Consider the following 23,076-nt stretch of genomic DNA (forward strand, 5'->3'; position numbering starts at 1 on the left):
GTATTTTAAATATTAATAGCAGTTATATATTTAATTCATTCTATTTAAAGTAAGTTAGTATCCAAACTCATTATCCAGAACATTATAAAAACTAAATTTATTGTTTTAGATTTTCAAATATGCTGACATTCCTGAAAAATATTTTTATGGCATATGTGCCTTCAACGTAACACAAATAGAGGATTTACATTTGAATTTCCTACAAAAACAAACGCTTACAATGTTGAGAATCATATGCACAAGTTTATTAATAAGAAATGGAATAGTCCATTGAAAAATTTTAAATTGAAGAAAAAGATAACACTGAAATTGCTTCAATCGATATTGAAAGAGATTTTTTTATTAAAGCAATATTACAGAGCAATTCATCCAAAACTGTTGCTCTATCTCTGCCATACAATACCAAAAAATTATTGTTGAGTTTAGTTCACCGAATATCGCAAAACCTTTTCATGTTGGCCATTTACGCTCAACAATCATAGGCAACTTCATTTCAAATATTAATAAATTTTTTAATAACAATATTATCAAGTTAAATTACTTAGGTGATTGGGGCACTCAAATAGGTTTAATTATATTGGGTATGAATTTAGTTAATAAACCTGATAAAGTTATTAAAAATAATCCAATAGAAGAATTATACAATGCTTATGTTTACGCTAACAAACTAGCTGAAACTGACAACCAAATTTTGGATGAAGCGAGGGAAATTTTTCGTCAATTAGAAAATGGAAATGATGACTATTTCAATCTATGGCAACATTTTAAAGAATATACCATCAATGAGTTAGAAAAAACTTACGATCGTATTGGGGTAGAATTTAATGAATATAACTGGGAATCTTCATACAACCGTACTAATATTGACCCCGTACTAAAAATTATGGCTGACTCTAAGATTCTTACAACAGATTCAAAAGGTAGAAAAGTTGTATCTATTAATGATAGACTTATTCCAATAATGAAAAGTGACGGTTCAACTTTGTATTTAATTAGAGATATTGCTGCTGCTATTGAGCGTGCCAATAAGTATAGTTTTGATGATATGTACTATGTAGTTGATTCATCACAGCATAATCATTTTACAAGCTTAAAAAGTATTCTTGCCAAATTGAATATGAGTTGGGCAAATAATATACATCATATACAATTTGGTAAAATAATAGGCATGAGTACTAGAAAAGGAACTGCTGTATTTTTAAATAATTTTTTGGATGAAGCTTATGAGGTTGTTAAAAAAAAACAACAACTGTTAAACAGTAAGTATAAATGTACGTAGTATATGGATATATAACAAAAATTTAATTTAATATAATGATGAATGATACATTACAGCCACGAAAGTTAACCCTGATTTAAATGATCAAAGCACTGACATATTAGGAATATCTGCTATAATTATTAATGACCTTAAACAAAGGCGTCTTCGAGATTATAATTTTGACTGGAATACAGCATTAGATGTGAGTACTAAAAATATTTTAGCTATTATAAGAAAATATCAATGATATTTCTTTACCAATTTTTTGTTTTATTTATGTTTAAAAAAATTCGTGCAATGTATATACAATCCGCTCCATAATTTTTAATTTTAAATTAAAGAAATAGAGATTATATAAATCACCAGATAATTTGAACTTAATAACAATTTAAAGGCATGAAAATGATAGCTTATTTTATGAGCTTTCTAATGCATTTGATAGGAAATTGATAAGCTTATAAATTCAAACATTATTTAAAAAAAATACAAAAATAAAATAAGTGAAACAATTTCCTTAATTTTTAAAAAGATATCATTCTTAAACTTATCAAACGATTCGATTTTTAATTACAACTTAATGGGGAACACCACTGTGACAATCGAAAAAAAGAGGTGATTTTCGGGAATTTTTTTGATACGGAAAATAAAGGAATTTGGATATCGGATTTTTTTTAATTTTATTAAGGGTACATTAAAGATTATTACCCTAAATTTTTATTAAGAAATATTTAATTATTACAAAGTTATTAACAATCTCGTAGAGCACTAGAAAAACTTTCCTCCCAGGTTGGTTCAATAACTCAAAAACGGATCATCTGAAAATAAAAACCCAAATTGCTTTTTAATTAGTAAGGATGTAGTTATTGTCGCACGTAAGGAATTTAACAAATTTTTATTTTAAAGATTTTTTTAGCCGGGTTAAAACAAAAAGAAAAAAACAGTAAGAATAGTGAGAAAATTTTCAATCAGTCGCCATTTTTTTTAAAATGAAAATTTTTGAAATTCCGTACGTGCGACGATAACTACATCCTTACTGATTAAAAAGCAATTTGGGTTTTTATTTCCAGATGATCCGTTTTTGAGTTATCGAGCCGATCATGGAGGGGGATATTTTTTCTAGTGCTCTACGAGATTGTTAATAACTTTTTAATAATTAAATGTTTTTTGATAAAAATTTAGGGTAATAATCTTTAATGTACCCTTAATTAAATTCAAAAAATCCAATCCCCAAATTCCTTTATTTTCCATGTCAAAAATTCCCGAAAATCACCTTTTTTCGATCGTCACAGTGGTATTTCCCCTTAATAATTCCTAAAAATTGAACATATCCAATTTCAAGATCCGTGAAAATGTTAATACCTATAAAGAACGTTACAAATAGTGTTATTGAACTGTTTGTTATATAAAAAATGTTGAAGTTGATAATATTCTTTAGTATTATGAATACTTTAAAGTTATTGAAATAATATTTCAATTTATAAAATTTAAGTTATTAACATATCTTTTGATTGCTTGAATATTAATCATTTGACGTACTTTTGGCTGGGTATAATATACGACCCACAACCAGAATGTTAGATGCCCTGACGGATGTGATATAAAAGCCTCTATTTTTAAATCACATTTGCCAGGAAATCCAATTTTCTAGCCTAGGATCATAACATAATATATAAAATATAGATGAAAGGAGAAACAGGAATAAAGTTGCAGTACACGCATTGTCGACTAACCAATTTGAAAGATAATTGTTGTGAAGTAATTGTACCAGATGAATGCGATCCGTCTTTATTAAAAGAACCAATTGTCGACGAACTAATTAGAATTATTGCTCAATTTGATGAAGCAGTCATCGCTTCTTACCAAACGCTGGAAGCATGTTATCTTGTAAAATATCTGTTTAACTTAAGGTAAGAAAATTAAATTAAAGTATTATGTCAGTAACAAAAATTTTTAGTACTCATGTATCAACAGGTATACTAAAATCAACGGAATTAATAAATTTATTTTTCGATTTATATTCGACTTATTATTTTATCAAGTTACTTTAGATATTTTTGCAAAAGTAGTTAGTTATTGATGAAAAAACACTTTTCTAAGTGGCGTTTTGAAACGGAAAATTTACCATCAACAGTGTAAAAACTTTCCACTAGTAAAAATAAACAAAAACTGAATAAAATTTAAATACAAATTTGGTAATGTACACTATTTTTAAAATTTACATTACCTTGCAACAGAAAAAAAACCCGTCATTCCGAAGAAAAATTTTTTTCGAAATTTTCCGTCAACGATATCTCCCGAACAAATTAACCGGTTTTGATGGGGCTTGCGGTAATCAACGTTATTTTTGAAGTTGAGATTATTAGATTATAGAAACAACTAGTACACTAGTTTGAAAGTGACTCCACTAAAAAATTTAATGAAAAATTATTTTTGCGATTCCTCGAAATCTATGAAATCGAATTAGTTCAAATTTTCAGTAAATCCAAATTTAGTGGAACCCTTTAGAATGCCGGAATCCCCGTTACGATTGGTCAAGCCGTTCAAAAGTTATAAAAGGCTTACACACATACATTCAAACTACACTGTTAAAAAAAATCGGCTATTTCTTTTATTGCAATGTATTGAAAGTATAGTTAGAAATTACGAAAATAAAAAAGTGCCATTCAGCAGCCGAAATGGAAGTAGATTTCCTACTTAAATAAGATCACAACACTAATAATGATAATATAAATACTTCAATCACATTAATAGAATCCCTTTTCCCTAAGGAACGATAAACGAATGCAATAGTAAAGTTTCATTAAATACCTACAGACGAAGAGGTTATTTTCAGTTTGGGAGAATAAAATGACATGAAAATGAAAGCTCGTTTAATGAGCTTTAAAAAAAAAATATATATATATATATATATATATATATATATATATATATATATATATATATATATATATATATATATATATATATATATATTGTAGGGTGTGCCAAAATGTAACTTCCGTGAGAAACCTTTTAAAATTAAAATTTTGAGTTTCGCTTTTAACAGCAGCTGTATTTAGGCATTTTTTGAGAAATTTCGGGGTGAGAGGATTTATTTGATTTTCATAGAATTTTTAACAGGAGATTCAATTGGGCACTTCCGACCAAATTTTGAATTTTCAGCGGAAGTGTCCAAACTAAGCTTCTGTTAAAAAATTCTGTGAAAATCAAATTTATTGTCTCACCCCAAAATATTTCAGGAAACGCCCAAACGCAGCCCCTGTTAAAAGCGGAACCCAAAATTCCAATTTTAAGAGGTCCATCAAGGAAGTTATATTTTGGCACACCCTAATATATTGATAATTCTAACATGGAGTTAAACAAATAATCAACAACTTGATTTTAAATTATTTTAATTTCTTGAAATTGGTCAACTCGTAAATGTTTACTTGATATGTATTTTGAAAATGGAAGCCGGAGCAATCTCTGATAGGGTATAAAAACAAGTCACGTCTCACCATCTCCTAGTGATCTGCTCACCAAGACAAATTACTCTGTATCTTTAGGCGGATTTGATTAATTTGGTTAAGCGCTGAGCCACTGATGGGTTCGACCCACAACCGTACGTGGTGGATATCATAAGATATCTAGATGCAATAGATTATTGTATTGAAAAGCTAATGCCGATCTCCACATTTTCGGTTCCCCTTCTTAATTCGTAGAAAAAGATATTATTTTGGACTTTTCTTTTGTATTGATACTTTTAGCGTTCTAATACTAATCTATCACTTTATAATGAATTAATAATTTAATTTATAAAGAACTAGCAGCCCACCCCGGCTTTGCACGGGTATTTAACAAAAATTTGAAAATATATTATAGCGTATGTTACACGGGGATAGTGTAGCTTCCCAACAGTGAAAGAATTTTTAAATCGGTTCTGTAGTTTCGGAGCTTATTTAATGCAAACAAACAAACAAATCTTCCCTCTTTATAATATTAGTATAGACAACGGTTAATATTATGTATATATATGTTCTTTTTTTAGTCATGCCGTAAACAGAACACTGGAACAATTGAGAGTAAAAGATCAACCAAAAGATATTGCTTCACAACGGCTTCTACTTTATGAAGTTGCAAAAAATATTCTCTATACAGGAATGAAACTATTAGGATTGAGGCCATTAAATAAAATGTAAGAATACTAATTTTTCAACAAAACTTTTTCTACTCATAATTTTTTCCCATATAGCTGTTTATTACGATGAAATAGTTATGTATACATATTGATAATACAAAACTTGAAAAAAACTAACACTATTGATATTGACTGTCTAATTTGTAGTAAACCATTCATTAGTAACACCAAATGCTGAGTAGTAGAGATCTCTACTATTTATAATGATCTATCTGATTTTACACATTAATGTAAGTCATAAATATTGTGTTGAAGTTTATACAACAGTTGAGTCTTTACCATAAAAACGACAATATTGCTCAAACTACTTCAGTGACCGTTTTTCTAAAAAAATTTCTGTGTCTGCTAAAATTATACTGAGTTCTTGTAATAGAACAATTTTTAGAAACAATCACACAAGTCTTTTATAGCGTCAAAAAAATAAGTTAACTGAGTAGTTAAATAGGTTTAGAATATAAATCAAGTTACATGAAACTAGAAATAAGCCTATGCGTATTCAGTCTAAAAGTTTAAGAAACAGGATAATTTTGAAATTTTTGAAACGCTGTGATTTTGTAAATAATTTTCATATCAAGAAACAAGAAACAGACAATACCGTAATTTTATAACTTTATTCTAGTATCTTGATCAGGATCGTTAAGAGAAAAGATATGACGATTCATACCTAAAAGAAATCATCATCAATTTTCTCTGCGTATGTCTAAGACCCATTATATTAAATTTAATATTGGTTTTTAATTATACTAAAAACTTAAAAAATAGTCCGAGTAAAAATAATTATATATAACTATATCTAATTATATATAATTTTTTACCCGAATTCTACATATTATATGTAGTTATATATAATTTTTTTCTGATATCCACCTATTATATATAGTTATATATGATTATATATAACTCTTTCTTTGAAATCGAAATATTTTATATAATTATATATAACTATATATAATAAGTGAATTTCAGAAAAAGATTATATATAATTATATATAACTCTTTTTTTTGGAATCAGTATATTATATATAGTTATATATAATTATATATAACTCATTCTCCTATGAATAAAGAATAAAGAAGTAATAAAGATTTTATTCAAGTGATAAGAATCCATTTGTTATAGAGTCATAGTTAACTTAAAAATTAAATTTATAATAAAATTTTTAAGTTAACTATGACTCTATAACAAATGGATTCTTATCACTTGAATAAAATCTTTATTACTTCTTTATTATTCTTTATTCATAGGAGAATGAGTTATATATAATTATATATAACTATATATAATTATATATAATTATATATAACTATATATAATTATATATAATATACTGATTTCAAAGAGTTATATATAATCATATATAACTATATATAATAGGTGGATATCAGAAAAAAATTATATATAACTACATATAATATGTAGAATTCGGGTAAAAAATTATATATAGTTATATATAACTATATATAATATGAAGAATTCTGGCGAAAGAATTATATATAATTATATATAGTTATATATCAATTATATATACTTATATATAATTAGATATAGATATATATAATTATTTTTACTCGGGAAGCAACTATAGTTAACATTAAAATATAGTATTTTTAGATTAAATATGCAATATTAAGTTTCGATCTTTAATTTTAAAAATTTTAAGCTAATTTTTTTTTAAATATAAACTTCAAAATATTTGAATTTATAATTGTGTGACTTATCTTTATCATTTTCACATTGTTATTCAAGTAATATAGATTCTTTATTAATTAATTCAATCTGCTTAATTTTTATTATCTTTCATTGAGTAATTAATTTAAATCTTAAAGTAAATTAGGAAAAGATAAATTATTTGACTTCAGTGTCTCAATACTTATATAATTTATTTTTCTGAATGTTTTGAAATGAATCTTCACTATGTGGTATCTTATAAAAAATAACTTTAGTATTTTGACTTGGTTTTTAACTAAGAATGAACATTGATTTGTATAATTACCAAAATTATTTAAGAAATGAAGAAGTTTGGATTAAATGATGAAATTTGAGTGTACTTTTATAAATTTGTGACTTAAGCGCTTAATTAAAAGCCTGATTTAGAAAAAATTTCATAATATTTATTGTGATATAATAATAAAAGAGTTTGAAATTATTAGCAATTATAATGATGACTGGTGTTATTTTCCTTAGGAAAATCTGAGAGAAATTAAAATTCGAGACAATTACAGGAAGTCGGTTTAACTTTGATGTTTTATACTTACAATGAAATATTTTACTATCAAACGAAAATAAATTTATTGATAGATTAAATATAAAGACTTAAAAAACTATAACCAAATCATTTAACTCCATCAAGAAAATGAATCCAGTTCAATAAATAGACTTATTTTAAAAACAGTAAAGAATCATTTTCGACTGACGGTGTGTCTGATGAATTATTTTATAAGACACGGTGAGTCCTTTTATTTATAAATTAAAATTTGTGATCATTTTTTATATTTAGTCTAATTACTATTTGATCTTTCAATAAGTAGGCATGAACGAATTTTCTTACTGAACATTGGTTATCAACACCGCAATTAAGTTAGCGTGGAAATTCTATGGAATTTCTTCAACCAAATTTGGAAAAATTGCTCCCAAAATGCTCTATCATAATCCGTAATTGCTCCAGTAATTAAATAATTATTTAATTAATTATTTGCAATCTAAATTACAAAAATTATTTTATTCATATCTCAGAGAATTTAGGTTTTTTTCAATATTTTTTCAACTTAATAAATTGCTCCCGATTCGTTCTTTCGATATTGGTCAATTTTATTCGATAGTAACTTTTATTTATTCATAATTTATTGAAATTAATAATTACAATTTAAATGGCCATCCTGAGGCTATGATGACATCACATCATTAGAGTCGCGCAGTAAGAATCCGGCGAAGGGAAGAATTGTTATTATTACTGTTTGAATAGCCATTAAATGATGACGCCATGAGTGGGAGAACGATGCGTTTGGCGCATGCGTACGAACAAATTTAAAACGCATGCGCACTTATAGTGTTTAATGTTTTCAGTATGAATGACAGCAGGGTAGTAAAAAAGATAAGTTAACTATTACAACTTGTAAACAATTGGTAAATATTTGTTAAATCATAATTTTTAGTTACAAAAACTTTAAATATTATGAAAAATATACTTTAATATTTAATTTATTTTTTTTTCATTCAGGTTTTTTTATATCTGGGAGCTAGCTCTCAAGTCGGTCAAGATCCTGTAAATAAACAAGTTGTCAACAACCATTTAGCTGTACAAGCTATCATTTGATCTTATTAGGTCCGGGGTCATTTAGTACCTGATTTGGATCCCCTTGGTATTATGAGAACCGATGCAGTACATATACATTACGCTTTCCGCAAAGGGGCACCTAAATTTGTTCTCCAACAATACATACTTGAGGAAACCAATATGGACTGTGTGTTTAACCTTTCATCGACAACATTCATCGTGTTATTCCCCGCCGTCTGGAAAGTGCTTACTGCGGACACATTAGTGTAGAATTCATGTTCATCAACTCGTTGAAGCAGTGTAACTGAATTTATCGAAAATGGAGATTCCTGGAATTATAGAAATTACTAACGATGAAAAACGTTTAATTTTAGTTCGTCTTATACGTGCCACCGGTTTTGAAGCATTCTTGGTCCGAAAATGGTCATAATATCTGTCGTAAACCGTTAAATCAAATATTTACGCAGTTCGCAGCATTGGATGCAGCCGATTACGTAAGTCTTAAAATTATAATAATCTCTAAATTTAATTAGTAATACAAATTGAATGATGGCTTAATTAAAATCAACAAACATTTATTATTATTAGGGTTCTGAAGATGTCAAGTACCACTTGGAAACTTACATTGAACGTTTGAATCGTGTAATAAGCGTGTAATAATAATCGTGTAATAAGATCGAAAAACTCGAAAAACTATTAATTAATATGAATTTTCATGAGAGCAATAATTAACATACAAAAATTTGCCTTAAATTAAATTTAAAGTTTTGTACTTTTGTACAAGCCTAAATAACTAGTTAATTAGCCAGCAAGCAAATTTAATGTCAGATTACCAAGCAAAATGGCGACAAGAAAAAAGTTCCTAAGTATCCGTAAACTGTCCAGGCCGAAAACTTAGCTCAGTATATGCTGAGTAACTTACAAAGGTAGTTTTCCAATGACAGAGCATAGTGCGACTCAGTGGCGCACGATGCCGAATCATGCTGAAGCTTAATTGGAACGTGAATTAGTTTTCCAATGCACCAGTAGAGTGCGCTAAGTTCAGTGTTGAAAAAAAAATAATTATAGTTTAGCAATGAATATAAGATAGGTTTGAGCGTGTTCAGCTGAACCAAGTCCTTAGTAACTTTCGTAAGTCAGACTAAAAAAATTTTTGTCCTAAGTGTTTAAGCGTAGTATGCAGCTCTTAAGTTGGCGGGGAAAGTCAATTTTTGCACTAATTCGATTGTTCGTCGTTTGTGCATGAATGTCCGAGAAAAATTGATGTTTGTTCGTTTTTGGTTTTTTTTTAAATAATTTTCAAAAATTGGGCTTAAACCTAGCGCTGACAATTTTAGTATTTAAACTTTTTTTTTTTTTTTTAATCAATCTAAGCTAGTTATTGTTTGTCCGATCAAAAAAAATGTTTGTTCGATCTTACTTTTCTCAAAAAATAATTTTTAATATCATTACACCCACTGCACTTATACCACTTATGTAGGTTCAAATAAACACTACTGCGCATGCGCAAACTACCGTGGAACGCGAGCTATTTAAATATTAATATTATTAATTGTACAAAAAATTTTCATTTGCGCGCTTTCGTGAGCCTTCTAACTAAATTTTTTCAAATAAGAATTCGATAATGTTTTGATATCGTGGTATGTACATTCATATTTTACGGTTTGACCAATAATGAATCAGGGTCTTTTTTTTACGATTATCAACTAATCACTAACTTGAAGAGTCCATGTATTTTATTGTAAAGGATTAAAAACCACAAAAATAACAACAACAACGACGACGGTGATAATTTCACCATGCTTTATCATAATTTTCGCCATAGCAGTCTTGGTTCTGAATCCTGCACGCATTAACCTTCTTATCGATGTAGTAGGTATTAATCGGCAATGTCGAAGTGTCTTAAAATACTGATAAATTTGATTGAGGATAATGCGATAAACGAAAAAAGGGATGTTAATAATAAAAAGCAAATGATCACGAGAGGATGTGTCGTACGGTGATGGCAAGCGGTTATCCCTATCATTTCCACTCGTACTCGTCTTGAATGTGTTTTGAGAATAGTGCTTTGTCACCCTGATAGCCACCTTACCTGTAACTTACTGTCAAACTACGTCCGCAATTTGAAGCTAACTTGACGGAAAGAGTTGGTAAAGCAAGCGATTAACTATTAGTTACCCTGATAGCCACCTTATCTATAACTTACTGTCAATCTACGTCCGCAATTTGAAGCAAACTTGACGGAAAGAGTTGGCAAAGCGAGCGATTACCTATTAGTTACCTATAACTTACTCTGCAAATAGACGTCAAAACTTGCTGTACAAAGTATTTCTGTCAAATTGTAATAAAGTTGAACGGAAATTTAACTACAAGTTTGATTGTTAACTTGTATTCAAGTTTCGGCCGTAGATTTCCGTCAATTTGCTTACAACTGTTGTCATGTAAAAAATTACCGCTAACTCGATGTCAAGTTAACCGTAACTGCTAGAAGCCAACTACTTACTGAGAAAGCGCTGGCTATCAGGGCATCTGTTAGTTGTTTTTAAATACATCTACGTGTTGACAAAATACTTTTTTCTGCTTTATTCGCATAGCTAAGACAAACAAAAGTCAGTGTTAATTTGAGAGTATTATTAGACCAGAAACTAACGATTTACTGGCTGTGTCAAGTGATCAAGATAATTCAGTTGTGTTGCAAATATCCTGGTGACTCTTTGCTTGACAAACAAAAACATCTCCATCGAAGGGCTTTTGAATTCATTAGTAAGGCGATGAAAATTGATGAAGAAAATGAAGGTATTGTTTATTTAGTTTTTTTAATTAATAATTAAAGTGTTAAATGAAAAATATAACCTCACTTTGTTATTAGGACAATTAGGACCTAAAGAGATGGCTATTGAATTATAACAAATAAAGGTATTAGAGAGTTGAAGAAAAGAGTTGCTGTCGAACGTTAGGTCGGTAGACAAGAAGTTGATGAAAGAGCACAGAGATTACACGAGAAAATGCGGGCTAACTTGGTTATGGCCAAGGATCGACTTAATTTTTTAGATATATCCTAAAAATATTTATTTTGTTTTGTTTTTCTTTTGACAACAATAATATATTTATTATAAAATAAAAATGATGAATAGTGTAAAAATATGTGATTTAAGATATTAATATATAAAATAAATATTTGCTGTGTCTATGAGCTCATAGAATTTATTAACTGTATGTGTGTGCGTGCTTTAAATAAAAAAACAAACAATATATATTTAAAAATTCCGAATTGCCAATAAAATTAAAAGCATTTATCATCGATTATAATTTAATTGTTCATAGCACTGATATTTTTTTAAATTGTATTCAAAAATTTCTTAATGCAACAATTCCATGGTAATTAATTATCTATCTATTAGATTTTATTTATTAACAACTACTAATAATTAATAATAACTAATAAAAATAATTATTATTACATGTACTTACAATATTTGGTGTATGGTAAAACTTATTTATTTAATTATTAAAAGAAATTACTAATTATTTTTCAATAAGTTACCTAAGACAGTAATTCATTTCATTTATTTGTTTGTTTTTTTGTGTTTTTTTTTTTTCATTTCCAGTCAATTGACGCAGTCCCTATTCATCATACACTGCCGTACACCAACATCTAATTAGACTTCTGCACTAGACGTCTGTTTAAATAAATAAAATATTCTGTTTCAATATTCAACATAATTATCCTACACTATAAACCTTGATGTACATTTATAATAATTATTTTTATTATATCCTGGGAATACGATATAATTATAAGAAGTAATCACGATCAGTATTATATTATCATTGATAAAAAGAAAAAGCATTGCAGGTAAATGCTACGTCACCTAAATTCTTTTATAATTATCAATAATTATATTCAATTTGTTTGATTATAAATAAATTGTGTTGCAAAGGTCATAAGTTATATTCTAATTACTGTGATTCTAATTTTTTTCTCATGTCTTCCGTTATTTTAAACATAGGTCCATGTCCAGGTACAATATAATCTGTGGATAATCATCAGACGATTTTTAGCCTGAGTTTCTTCGAGATCTTTGCTACCTACCGATTTCCATATCAAAGGATCACTGATATCTTCTTCTTTCTCAAATAAATCACCGACAATTACTACACAACATAAATCTCCGTTTATTCTGCAATTTTTTATCAAGACCGATATATCTTCAGAAGTGTGTCCAGGCGTTGCTATTATTTTTATCTTTTCACTCAATTGATATTCATCTAAATCAAAAATTTATTTTAATTTGTAAATTATAAATTTGTTACTTTCTTCTTATTAATAAATTACACAACACAATTTAATATAAATTTTTTACCTTTAGTACTCTATTGTAATTCCTCAAATATATTTTTTCTGTGGTTACAAGTACCTACAATATGTTGTTTTGCATTTGTGAATAAATTATTATTACCAATATGATCAGCATGACTATGAGTACACACAACATAATTTATTTTTTCAGGCTTAACATTGTGACTTCTCAACGCTAAAAATATTTCATTTCAATTTAATACCTACAATTATATAAATAAAAATTAAACTTTTACCTGCCAGAATCACGGTCCCAAGCAGTCATAGTGTCAACAATAATATTTATCTCTGGGCCTTTGATCAACGTCCACGAGCAATTAGCTTTTGATTTTCCATCTTCTAATTGTTTTGAGTACCCATCAAACAGCACTATCACTTGGTACATTATTATTTTAGTTATTTTATATAAAATTAATATATATAAGATTTGTGCGAATAATTACACGTGACGTCAAACCGGTTTGTTTACGTACACTAACTTGGTACTTAGGTTAAAGTTAGTGTAATTTTATTCAATAAATTACTTGAATATTAATAAAAAAAATTTATTATTGACTAATTGTAATTAATATAAAAAAAAAAGATTGATTGTATTTATAAATAATTATATTTTTTTTAGATTTATTATAAAGAATTTATTACAAATATTTATTACAATAAAAATTTATTACAATTAGAATTTATTACAATAAAAAATGAAATTGGTAAGTCAAAAATTTATTTATTAATTTTACAATTATTATTTATTATTAATTATTTATTTTCAATAAATAAATTATACACTTGCAGTATTAAATTTCTTAGTAAACAAATAAAAAAATTTCAGTACTGTCTATCAAGTGAACCAACAAAACCATGTTTGGTGTTAACATTCAGAGGCATAATAATAATGTTGGATTGCAGCCTGAACATGCAGTCAATATTAAATTTCATGCCGATTCCCATGGTCCCAAGCGACAAATTCAACGCCCTGCCGAAACTGGCTTCCACGAGACAACCATCACAATCATTGTCATAACCAGAATCTCTATCAGCAGTATCATAACCAAGAATGGAAGATCGAAGAGGAATTAAAAGAATGCTGTGGTCGAATATTCGTAGACTCAATCCCTGAATTTTCACCTCCTCTGGAGAAAATCGTAGACTTTTCTGAGATTGACGTAATATTAGTGTCTAATTACACCTGTATGATGGGCTTGCCGTTTATAACCGAGGCTACAGGGTTCAAAGGAATTGTCTATGCAACAGAACCTACACTGCAGATTGGAAGATTCTTCATGGAGGAATTAGTTCAGTATATCGAGCAGACTCCCAGAACAACTTTAGCTAAATACTGGAAGGAAATGCTCCATATTTTACCGTCTCCTTTAGCAGATGCTGTGAAACCAAATCTTGGAGGCAATTGTACACTATGAACGCTGTAAATTCCGCGTTGTCTAATATTCAGCTTGTAGGATACAATCAAATATTAGTAAGTATATTAGTAAGTGATTTAATTTAAATTTCCCAGGTATTAATTATTATTTTCTTCAGGACATTTATAGAGCTCTGACAGTTACATCAATAAGTTCCGGTTACTGTTTAGGAAGCAGTAATTGGTTGATTTCTTGCGAGCACGAGAAAGTTGCTTATGTTAGCGGATCATCAACTTTGATAACTCATCCAAGACCGATGAAACAAACGACTCTCAAGCATTCAGACGTTTTAATTCTCACAGGACTGACTCAAACCCCAACAGTAAATTTCGACACGATGCTCGGGGAGTTGTGTATGGCGGTAGCGATGACTCTTCGAAGCAGCGGGTGTGTTCTCATACCTTGTTACCCTTCAGGAGTTGTTAATGATTTATTTGAGTGAAAACAGTAAACACATAACAATTGTTTTACACATTTCTATGAAAAGTTTGCATAATATGAGAAAATTGAATTTTTGAAAATTGAAGTATAAAATAATTTTATGGTTGCTTTGTATCGCTATCCTATGTTGAATCATAATAAACGTTTATACAAAAATTTTTGTTTAAAAAATAATCATAATTACTCGATGTGTGTATTAATATTTAGTTATATGCCTTTTGTGAAAAGCATGACACAGTATATTTTTACTTATATTATTTTCAGAAGACTTCGGATACTTCTGACAGTTATAATAAAACTAAGTACCCAAGGATCAGGAAAAATAATTTTGTCTAAAAATATTGTCTAACTATATTAACCACAAACAAAACAGGTTGAAGAATTTAGAGATTTCAACAACAGTAAAATCTGAAATATTATTTATAGTAAAAATAGTGACATGAAGACTTCACAATTAATTTTTTAAAAGTCTGAGCGTTAAAAAGTATTATGTAATCATTACAATAAGAATTCAATATCATAAACATAAAACTTTATTTCATAAATTCTACATGCGAATAATTTGTGTGTTCTAACCCTGGTTAAAAATATTGATTGAAAAGGATTGAAAATGATGAAATTAGAATACTTTTGAATAATTTCAATTCTTTTTCATGTATATATAGATATACAGTTCACATAGGGTGACTGATTCCCAATACTTTTCAATCAATATTTTTAATCAGGGAACGTACAATAATCACTAACCGAAATTAGTCTTTATTACTTTCTAGTAATTCGATTTTAAAGTTTTGATTAATTTTCCTTAAAGGTATATTATTAAAATTAATATTAAAAGTGTCAATTTTTTAAAATAAATTCAACTAAAACTTCTCTTGCTGTTAAGAAAATCCTGAGATGTTACTCAATATACCTACAAGAAATCTTTAAAAATATTTCTAAATTTAAAAATTTTCAAACCTCTTTCAAGAATTATAATTCTATAATTATAATTTACTATTTTACAAGTAGAATCTTAGTTTAACAGTTGGAAGTTAACAAAAAAAACCTTAAAAATATAATTAAAACTTCAACAAATAAACCAGTGAATAAATTAAACATTTACATTGCTATTATCTTTTTATAAGACAATGAGATCATATACCCCTACTGCTGAATACTTCTATTATTAATATTTCAGTATATGCTAATATAATATCTTAACAACTTTTTTTCTAAATATCAAATTTTTTAATCAATAAATGAATATTTATTGCTAGTTAACAGATAAAATTTTTAAAATGAATCACGCTCAATATTAAAATTAAATGATTAATGATAAAAATGATAGTCACTAACCATCTAAAGAGAAATAGATCTATTTACTGTAATAAAAAAACTTCAATTTTAACTAGCGGTATCGTCTACGATATTAATCTATATAATAAAATTTAATAAATAGTTAATTGAAAACAAAAATTATTTGATACTACAAAACATTTTGAACTTATAAGATTATCCTTTAAGATCTTCTAAGATGGTTGACAAAGGATATAGAGTACTCCGTGTGGGTTAACAGGAGTAGAAGATGCAATTGTATGTGGTGATGATAACATGTCATTAAAAAACTGCCACGTGTCTGTTAAGCTTTGACAATAGGCTATATAATGATTGTCTGCATATCCTATCACTCCACATAAACTGAAATCAAATAAAAACATTAATGACAATTTGAATAATCACGCGGATAAAATAATAAGAGTGTACATACCGATAGCGCCGTTGGTTTATTTCTCCGAGTAAATTTTTTTCCGTTAATGTAATATGTCGTGGGAAATCACGTAATTTGCCCTCCTTTAGTTTTTTATTAGAGGTCGTTGGTACATCCAATTCGATATATATGCACGTATTTAATGTTCGAGTACAAATTAAAGTTTCAGCTTGGCATTTTTTGCAGAATAAATCATTGGAAACACCCTCAAAGATTATAGATTTTTCAAGGGATCGGTATCCTTCATCGTACAAAATTTCATAATCAACATTTACTACGGATATATTTCTGCGACGAGGATCACAGGTAGAACTCAGGCAGAGATAATTCTCAAACATACTTGGCTGATCAAAAAAAAGTCTGCCCCATAAATTATTCACATTATCTTGACAGTCGATGACACGTGACAGGGTTTGGTGGTTATTATCTTCTTCTTTGTTCTCGCAAATATTTTGCGTTAATTCACGATATTTGTAAACAGGATATAATATTTGAAATCTACCTTGATATATTTCGTTGTAAGTTTTCAGGGTTATTCCTTTAGTCAAAAAATTAACGACAAATAAGAATGTTTGATTATTTGAACTAGATAGAAAATTAAAAAATATCTGATCATCTAAGGCCCCACTGTATAACAATTGAGAAATACTATCAAAAGGACATGTATTATAAGCAAACCAGTTATCATCTTTAACTTTTATCGGTCCAGTTGCATTACCATTCTGCAGAAGATTCCTCGATAATACTTTATTGTTTTTTTTTGGCATAGTCTTCTTTTCTTTTTTTGTCTTATCAGCTTGAGTTAATTTATTGACCACTTCATTATTAATCAAATTTATATCAGGGCAAGGTTTAAAATATTTTCATTCTTTCTTGATTATTCTGGTTATACCAGCAAGCACAGTCTCAACTTTTTTCTCATGATCTTCAACCAAGGAAGAGTTAATGACAGCGTAACAATGATCTTTCTGAATGGAATTCTCTAAGCTGATTGTAGTGATGCTTATTTCTTCACAACTTCCGTTCTCCAAATCAATTTTCTTGTTGTCCATAAAGTTTGACATATCACTCTCAGTAACTTGAGAAATAGAGTCATTAACACAGTCTGAGTCATTTAGAAGATTAGCAGCAATGTTTTTATCATCATCAAATTCCTCAGATTCAATCCAATGGAATTTTTGATGCTTAGGATCGTTTCCGAAACCTCTCCAATTTTCATAAGATTCTTCCAAAGGCTTGTCATTACCATTGTTGTCTTCTTGATTTATTTCAGGTTCATCTACAGACATGTTAATAAGGTCATCCATAAACTTTGATAACTTACATTGAAATAATTTAACCCCTCCTAATAGCATAAGTAAGTGTGCTTTCAGGAAAATATCTACTCTAGATGGAAGACTGATTTGTTTTCCCAAAATAGCTTTCAAGTCTTTGAAGCTCTCCTCGACGTAAGATGACGTTGCTCTAAGATCACTGTATTTAATACAAACTTTGGACCACAAAGGAAACTATTTCAGTTTTTCCTTTAGCGATATGCTAAATGTTGGTAAATAGAAACAATTTAATTTAGATCCAATTTTAATTATTGTTAAGGAAGGCAGCTCCAGTTCTTTTAACCATTTTTCTATTTCATCTAAATCTTCATCCACAACTTGTTTATCTTGCAATAATTCATTTCTTTCCGGATCCAAGCTACTGTTTATCTTGTCAACCTTTTCTTCCATACCCTGAATAAAAGCGTCGATATTTTTTGTAGCTATTAAGTTCTCAAGGATTTGCCTTGCTTTTAAAGGAGTTAAATATTCATTTTGATATTTATAGTTAACTATTGAATCTTCATATTCAACATTAGATACAATAAAGATAAGAATTGTAATATGCTCAAGAGTTTTGAGATCTTTAGCATCAATGAGTAAGCCAATACAATATAAAAAAAAAACAATTTTATGCTTTTATGTTGGACAAAGGACCACAATTTCCACGTACTTACTGAATGTATGAAATGAGCAGTATCTAGCCGTATGTATGTGTTTATGACTTGTAACTTGGTATTTTTAGCTGTATCTGTTGTACTTAGTTTTGCATTTTCAAAACATATTTTTAAATATAGTGACAAAGAAAATTTATTAAATTCCATACAAGTTGCATTCAGGAGAGCACGAGCTCCATCACATACCACTTCTTTTGGCAGTAAACCTCCGGAAAGTTTCTTACCAGATTTATTTACCGGTTCTAAACGTAACCATCGAGATAGCCACCATCCAATCGAACCAGAATCATGAGCGTCAGATAACATTTGATAAACAGGCAGTGTGGTATTATTAAAATTTATCACCATTTGGTATAAAAATATGTAACCAGTTTTTGTGTGTTTACCGTCTATAAATTTTCTTACCACACCACCAGTAGCATCAATACATATCGAGCAATCTTTCTTTTTAATGCGTTTGTACTCTTTGTAGCTGTGTAGTTGGGAAGGAGTCAAGTAACAGGCTATAAAAGGACTGTCGCTTAAACTTATTACGCATTCTCGATAGATAGGATCATCGGAGAGATGATTGATAGCTTTTATCAAGTCTCTCCGGTCCTCAGGTTTTACATTAAATTCTTTATCAGTAGACTCTTTCTTCAACTGATACAAAACATTCGATGTAAATAATAATGGACATTGGGTGTCACCAGGCTGTAAAAGTTTATCGGCTTCTTTGATTCGAATGCCTTTTACACCCATTTGCTTGACGTTTTTTCTGAATTTATTTCTAAATTCTCCTTGGAGTGGTCGCGTAACATCTTCGTGCTGAGTTAATCGAGTGTCACGGCATTGAAAATGTACCGTCACTTGACCTGCATCTTCAGGATTTTCATCGATGTAACCAAATATCTTATTAGCACATTGTTTACTCTTACAAATACCATGCATGGTAGCATAATATGCATCATTTTCGTGTATTTCACCTTTCTTAAAAACAAAAGCACATTTAAGTTTAAATTGCCTTCATAACTCGCTCGCTAGCAGGTGTGTCCACACTTTAGGCCGTAATTTTACATCTACATATTTTTCTTTTCATCTTCGACGTGGACAGAAACTTTTTCCACAAACTTTTGTCAATTATCACATCAAAACTTCCATATCAGAGTTCTCGTTCTTGTAAAGCTTGTTAACATAATTCTTATCATTTTCATTGTCATCATTATCCAGACTATCATCACTACATTCATCATAGCTATTAGTTAATTTCTTTTCTTTTTCAATAAAATAACCGCACTCTTCTCGTGCAAGAGTAAGAATGTTTCTTCTATCCTCCCTGATATTTGTCCTAACCGAGTGAATGGACCACCCATATTCCTTCAGTTCTTTTTCTTCTGAAATTTTTTTCCATACCTCGGAGCACCAGTCAGGTAAAGAATCCGTAATAAAATAACTAATATACCGTTTTATAACTTTAACAGCAACCTCAATCGGCACAGCACATTTTCGAGGCATCTTTAATCTTTGAAATGCCTAAAACAAAAACAATATCAAATTAAAATAATTATTTTTGAATAATATTTATACATAATAATAAAAAATAAAGAATTGATAACTACTATTCCACATAAGAATCAAAACAATTAGAAATAATCTCCGAGAAACACAGATACTTCTAAACTAATGATGGTGTTTTGTTTCTATCATAATAAAAAAAATCATGATAATAATAAGTTGTTGAGTCAATTAGTTGACACTAAATTACCTTTTATGAACGAAAATATCGGCATTAAGTAATTTTTCGAGTAATCAATATCTTTGATATTTTTAAATATTTGTTATTTTTATTATTTATTAATTATTTAATCTATTATGATATAATAAAAAAAATTAAAGATTAATCTACATTACCAACTGACGTTCAGTCAGATTATTTACTATTCGGTTAAATTAGCGCTTTAAAAATTTATAATCAAAATAAAATTTATCGTTATAATTAAAATTTTAATTTATATTTTTTAATCAAATATAATAAAACATTTTTTGTCTTTACAAACTTCTAGGAGAAGAAATTATTTTTAACTGAAGTACAAAAAAATTTTTTTTTTCTTTATGAACCGAACAATTTTAAAAAATTAAAAATTTATTTTTTCATAAATTAAATATCAATATAGCCTGTTTGAACAGAATAGAATACAAAATTTAATAATAATTGTTTACCTGTGTTTCGACATCTTTGATGTAGTAAAAAATACAAAGAGTGTAGTTGATCATAACGAATTTGTCTTTGTTGAATCCAAATTACAATCTGAAAATTTTCTGCGTTAATTATAAATGTTTCGATAAAAATAAAAATATTAATTTAAACCGAAACCGTTATTACGTATTAATAAAATTTTTTGTTACCAGCGTGGACGCGTAAATATAACTTGTAATGTTGTTGCTAGAATTATTAGCAACCATCGTCAAATGCTGTCTCGGTTTTTTCACAAGTGGTTCCTGCTGCGCTACTTCCGAGGCTTCTTTTTCCAAAGTTCTGTTGCTTAGGAGCCGATCGCTTGCAGTTATCTTCTCAGTAACTTTTTCAACTAATATCCCGTAGCAGCTGAAATTTATGAATAAATCGATGTACTCCAAGATTTTTACTCCAGATCGTTGTGATAACAATTCAACTATTATTAATTTTAATTTTTACTCAATTTAAAAAAATTAAAATTTTGCCAAATTAAAAAGAAGTTGTAGGCAGCAGTAAGGGAGCAAAATGATTAATCATAATCAATTATCTTGTATTTGTTGTAGCGTCTAGTCCAATGACCACCAATATCACACGAAGAGTGTAATAATCGTCGCGGACCATGCCGAGAAAACTTCGGATTGTCGAGATAGGAAATTAAATATCTAGGTCCGCTTCGATGCTCTAAAATCAAGTGATTGGCAAAATCATTGCGGTTTGATTCACCGCTTCCGAAATGTAAAGCACACACTAGACACATCTGAAATTCAACTCAATAAGAAATTAATTTTAGAATTTGAATAACTAAAGATGAAAGGTACAAACCACTTCAAGTGTTGTGTCTGAGTGATCACATGCTACGTATTCTTGTGAGATTGCTTCAATAAAATCCATCCTGGTACAGTAAGGACAAGTCAACGACACAAGTTGCTCGATGTACAAACTTTTACCACTGTCTGCAACGTCTAAAATTCACTGATAAGTAAATGATAATGTTGATGATGTAGATAAAGATTGTTAAGAGATAATTACTAAAATCACTTTTATTTAGTTGAAATTTCATTGGGTGGTCTGATAAATTTCCCGTTGATAATGCTCCAGCTAAATCAATCGGAGAAAATATAAATAAGTCATTAAAAGTACATTCATCCTGCTAAAATTATTAACATGCTCCAAATTAAAATAGTCCACGATAACAAGTAATATACTTACCACCGAATGAACACCAATTTAATTAATTAAAAATTATAACACTACAAAAATTGTTAACATTATTATAAAAATAATCAAGTATAAATAAAGGAAACCTCTAACGTGCCCAAGCAAACGATACTCATCAGGATGAGTATTTGGAGTGGTTAAAAGCAAACCCGCATGTCGACGCGAAAAAGTGATTTGAAGGATCGCCATAATGTTTGTTTTTAAACAATAAATAAATTGATTCAAGTGGTAAGGGAAAGCACTCGTTATCGTGAATATTATTAAAATTATAATTATTATTATTGTTATTACTAGTATTATTATCTTGGTTTTTAATATAATTAATAATATTAATATTTAAATAGCTCGCGCTGCACGGTAGTTTGCGCATGCGCAGTAGTGTTTATTTGAACCTACATAAGTGCAGTGGGTGTAATGATAATAAAAAATTATTTTTTGAGAAAAGTAAGATCGAACAAACATTTTTTTTGATCGGACAAACAATAACTAGCTTAGATTGATTAAAAAAAAAAAAAAAGTTTAAATACTAAAATTGTCAGCGCTAGGTTTAAGCCCAATTTTTGAAAATTATTTAAAAAAAAACCAAAAACGAACAAACATCAATTTTTCTCGGACATTCATGCACAAACGACGAACAATCGAATTAGTGCAAAAAAAGTGCAAAAAATTGACTTTCCCCCGCCAAATTAAGAGAGCTTGTAAACTTCGTTCCATCCGGGTGTCCCTTGACACCTCTCAAGTTTTTTTATTTAAAAATTAGATTAGAGTTAAACTATCGATAATAAACATTTTGACAGAAGCGCGCGACGCGCGCTCGAGTTTCTAGTAAAGTTTAAATTTTATGTTGGAAAATATTTGTTATGTAAAGTATTTTCGTTTTGAATAAATATAATTTATGATCTAATACAAAGGGACATTATAGTCGAGTTCCGAGAAAACTTAGATACTTGAGACTCTTAGAAGAAAATTCATTA

At 28.7% G+C, this 23,076-nt stretch overlaps 3 protein-coding genes across 10 annotated transcripts; 2 read left to right on the forward strand and 1 right to left on the reverse strand.

Moving 5' to 3' along the window:
• The first annotated feature begins 140 nt into the window (after positions 1-140).
• On the forward strand, positions 141-15,054 carry Argrs-m (arginyl-tRNA synthetase, mitochondrial). Of its 8 annotated transcripts, XR_012480941.1 has the most exons (8): positions 8,500-8,562; positions 8,657-9,013; positions 9,088-9,207; positions 9,302-9,639; positions 11,308-11,509; positions 11,583-12,091; positions 12,322-12,569; positions 12,724-13,067. XR_012480941.1 is itself a non-coding variant. In XM_074258579.1 (6 exons), the coding sequence occupies exons 2-6, from the start codon at positions 884-886 to the stop codon at positions 12,755-12,757; spliced, it is 912 nt and encodes a 303-aa protein (XP_074114680.1). In that variant the 5' UTR covers positions 141-581; positions 672-883; the 3' UTR covers positions 12,758-13,067. The 8 variants fall into 8 exon arrangements, 3 of the variants coding, with proteins under 3 accessions (XP_074114680.1, XP_074114662.1, XP_074114673.1); XR_012480938.1 differs by lacking the exons at positions 8,500-8,562; positions 8,657-9,013; positions 9,088-9,207; ... (3 more) ...; positions 12,322-12,569; positions 12,724-13,067 and adding exons at positions 141-1,259; positions 1,336-1,463; positions 2,942-3,168; ... (2 more) ...; positions 13,900-14,544; positions 14,607-15,054; XR_012480942.1 differs by lacking the exon at positions 12,322-12,569 and having other exon boundaries at positions 8,501-8,562; positions 12,724-13,066.
• On the reverse strand, positions 13,109-13,681 carry LOC141537631 (metallo-beta-lactamase domain-containing protein 1-like). The gene is made up of 2 exons (XM_074258743.1): positions 13,310-13,681; positions 13,109-13,248 (listed from the first exon to the last, which is right to left on the reverse strand). Exons 1-2 carry the CDS (start codon positions 13,456-13,458, stop codon positions 13,227-13,229), a joined length of 171 nt encoding a protein of 56 aa, XP_074114844.1. The 5' UTR covers positions 13,459-13,681; the 3' UTR covers positions 13,109-13,226.
• Positions 13,929-14,930, forward strand: LOC141537398 (integrator complex subunit 9-like). The gene is made up of 3 exons (XM_074258382.1): positions 13,929-13,988; positions 14,096-14,471; positions 14,584-14,930. The coding sequence occupies exons 1-3, from the start codon at positions 13,929-13,931 to the stop codon at positions 14,928-14,930; spliced, it is 783 nt and encodes a 260-aa protein (XP_074114483.1).
• Positions 15,055-23,076: the final 8,022 nt, after the last annotated feature.

Source organism: Cotesia typhae, unplaced genomic scaffold (genome assembly GCF_013202065.1).
Source record: "Cotesia typhae breed Kobodo isofemale line unplaced genomic scaffold, CoteBio_Ctyphae contig_127, whole genome shotgun sequence".
NCBI lineage: Eukaryota > Metazoa > Arthropoda > Insecta > Hymenoptera > Braconidae > Cotesia > Cotesia typhae.